This window comes from Morone saxatilis, unplaced genomic scaffold, assembly GCF_004916995.1.
Source record: "Morone saxatilis isolate NCDOM2014 unplaced genomic scaffold, NCSU_SB_2.0 Contig24, whole genome shotgun sequence".
Taxonomy (NCBI): domain Eukaryota; kingdom Metazoa; phylum Chordata; class Actinopteri; family Moronidae; genus Morone; species Morone saxatilis.
In genome coordinates this window covers 11245010-11247132 of record NW_023339807.1, presented here as the reverse complement: position 1 = coordinate 11247132, position 2123 = coordinate 11245010, and the positions used below count along the sequence as shown (strand labels likewise).

The 2123-nt window shown below is 38.8% G+C and overlaps 1 protein-coding gene across 1 annotated transcript in view; it reads left to right on the top strand.

Annotated features, from left to right (window-relative positions):
- The window catches only part of dscc1 (DNA replication and sister chromatid cohesion 1), a gene marked incomplete in the record, with an annotated part of 4339 nt that overhangs the window by 1599 nt on the left and 617 nt on the right, over window positions 1–2123 (top strand). The window contains 4 exon segments of the mRNA XM_035672049.1: window positions 225–315; window positions 522–660; window positions 853–905; window positions 1036–1190. Coding sequence (XP_035527942.1) covers window positions 225–315; window positions 522–660; window positions 853–905; window positions 1036–1190 — 438 coding nt within the window.

The window sequence follows — 2123 nt, the reverse complement described above, 5'->3', positions numbered from 1 at the left end:
AAAAACATTTTATTATTATTATTAGTGCAGCTCTGACTGTATCATGTCATTCATCTATGCCGATATCGGTCCATGACTCATCCTCTCCTTATTGGAAGTACATGGCTTTTAAATCAAAAGTCTGACTAAGGTGACGGCAGCATTTAAAATGTTTTAAGTGTTCCCCTCTTCTGAATGTTAGTGTAGCTGTTAGTAAGGGGTCTCCTGTGTTCCTCTGTTACCAGTACACAATGGAGGATCTGTTGGAGAGGATCCAGGCCAGTGAAGAGGAGATAAAGACCCACCTGGAGACCATCCATGCCTGTCAGATAGATGGTAAACAGTGACATTATTTGAATAATAACTACATATGGAGGTAAATAGGTTACAGAACACTGTTGATGTAGTGCTCCTTAAAGGCACAGTGCAGGGAAGTTGCTTTTTTTAAATACAATCTCTCTATTCTTATCTGTACTACTGATATAAATAACAAAACAAATATCTACCAGATGTTTAGAGAGAGTATAATTTCTGTCTTCCAGGCTACTGGCGTGTTCTGGACTTTGACTACGAGATGAAGCTGCTCGGTCACGTGACTCAGCTGGTGGATTCTGAGTCGTGGTCCTTCAACAAGGTTCCCCTTCAAACCTGTCTGGAAGAGTTAGCTCCACTAGAACCCAAGTAAGTAACACATCTCTCATCCTCATGTTCACGCAACCGGAAAAGCAAAACATTGACAGTTAAAGTTTATTTTTAATCTTATTGAGGCGTTGGATCCAAACAATGAGGTTATACTGAGTCTCTGAGCATCTATCATAAGGCTAGATAAGTCTTATAATATATGCCAATAACTTTTCCTTTCTCTTTTTACAGAGAGATGATCGAGCACTGTTTGAACTGCTATGGGAAACACTATAATGAAAACGGTAAAGAAAAACAATCTCTGAAGACTGACAGATGTTACATTTTTATTAGTACATTGTAGGACGATCTAGAAGTAGTATCATACACAATTTCAAACTACACTCTACTAACATCTCTCTATCCTCCATTTAGACAAAGTTTTTTATGCACTACATGAGGATAAAGTGTGTCGGGGCCTGGCACTACTGCTTCTGCAAAATGCTGTCAAGTTCAACCTGAGGGAGTTTCAGGAAGTCTGGCAGCAGAGCGTCCCAGAGGGCATGAGCACAAGACTGGACCAGCTAAAGGTTAGCCTGTACCTCTCTTATATACCGCACTCTGAGTAGAAGAGCGCTGCTGCCTGGAGTTTTAGTTCTTTTCCTCCTACAGTGAAAGATGTACATTTTGCGTATAACCTTCAAAGTGTTTAAAAGAAATGGTAATATACTTTCAAATTTCAACACTTTGAAGAAAAAATAAAACAATTGCTTCAGCCTACACAATTAAGGCTACACATCTTTCTCTCAAGATGACATAATCAATGCAGATTCATGTTTTGGAGTTTTTGAGAAGATTTTTTTCTCCTCAGTAGAAAAGGGTCAACATACTGGCTTTTATAGGGGTCCAATGTGTGACTAGTTTACTTTTTTTTTTTTTTTTTAAATAATCTAAACTCTTGTACAAGAGACCTAAAGATCATTAGGACATAATGGAAGTATGTTGTATGATGTTAACTTGAAAACTATAAATGCACTACAGCAGGGGTCTCTAACGTGGTAGCCTAGAGGTACCCACAGCCTAATCTCAATCTTAATTGACACTTGCTAAGAAGCGTACAAATGGGTTCCATTGTGTCAAAATATTTAAATACATTACTGATATGTTTCTATTCATTAAAATGGACAATGAGACAATGAGTAGAAACCACTCTTCCCTATTCTGCCCTCCTGCGTTTGGCATTCATCCTCTGTTACTGAGAAAAAATTATTTCCACACCAACCATTCGAAAAATGGGATTGTGGATCCAAACATGGATGTTCATCAAGTATACAGAGCAGCCCTCCTGACAGTTTTCTCCCTTTAGTTAGCCCTCACTCTCAGAAAGGTTGGAGACCCCTGCCAAGACATTGCAGAGTGCTATATGACTTCTGGGAGTAAAGAATCCACTAAAATCACCAGACTTTTTTTTTCACTGGCTTGAAAGAGGGAAAAACTATAGTCTCAACCCAGCCTTTGGGTAA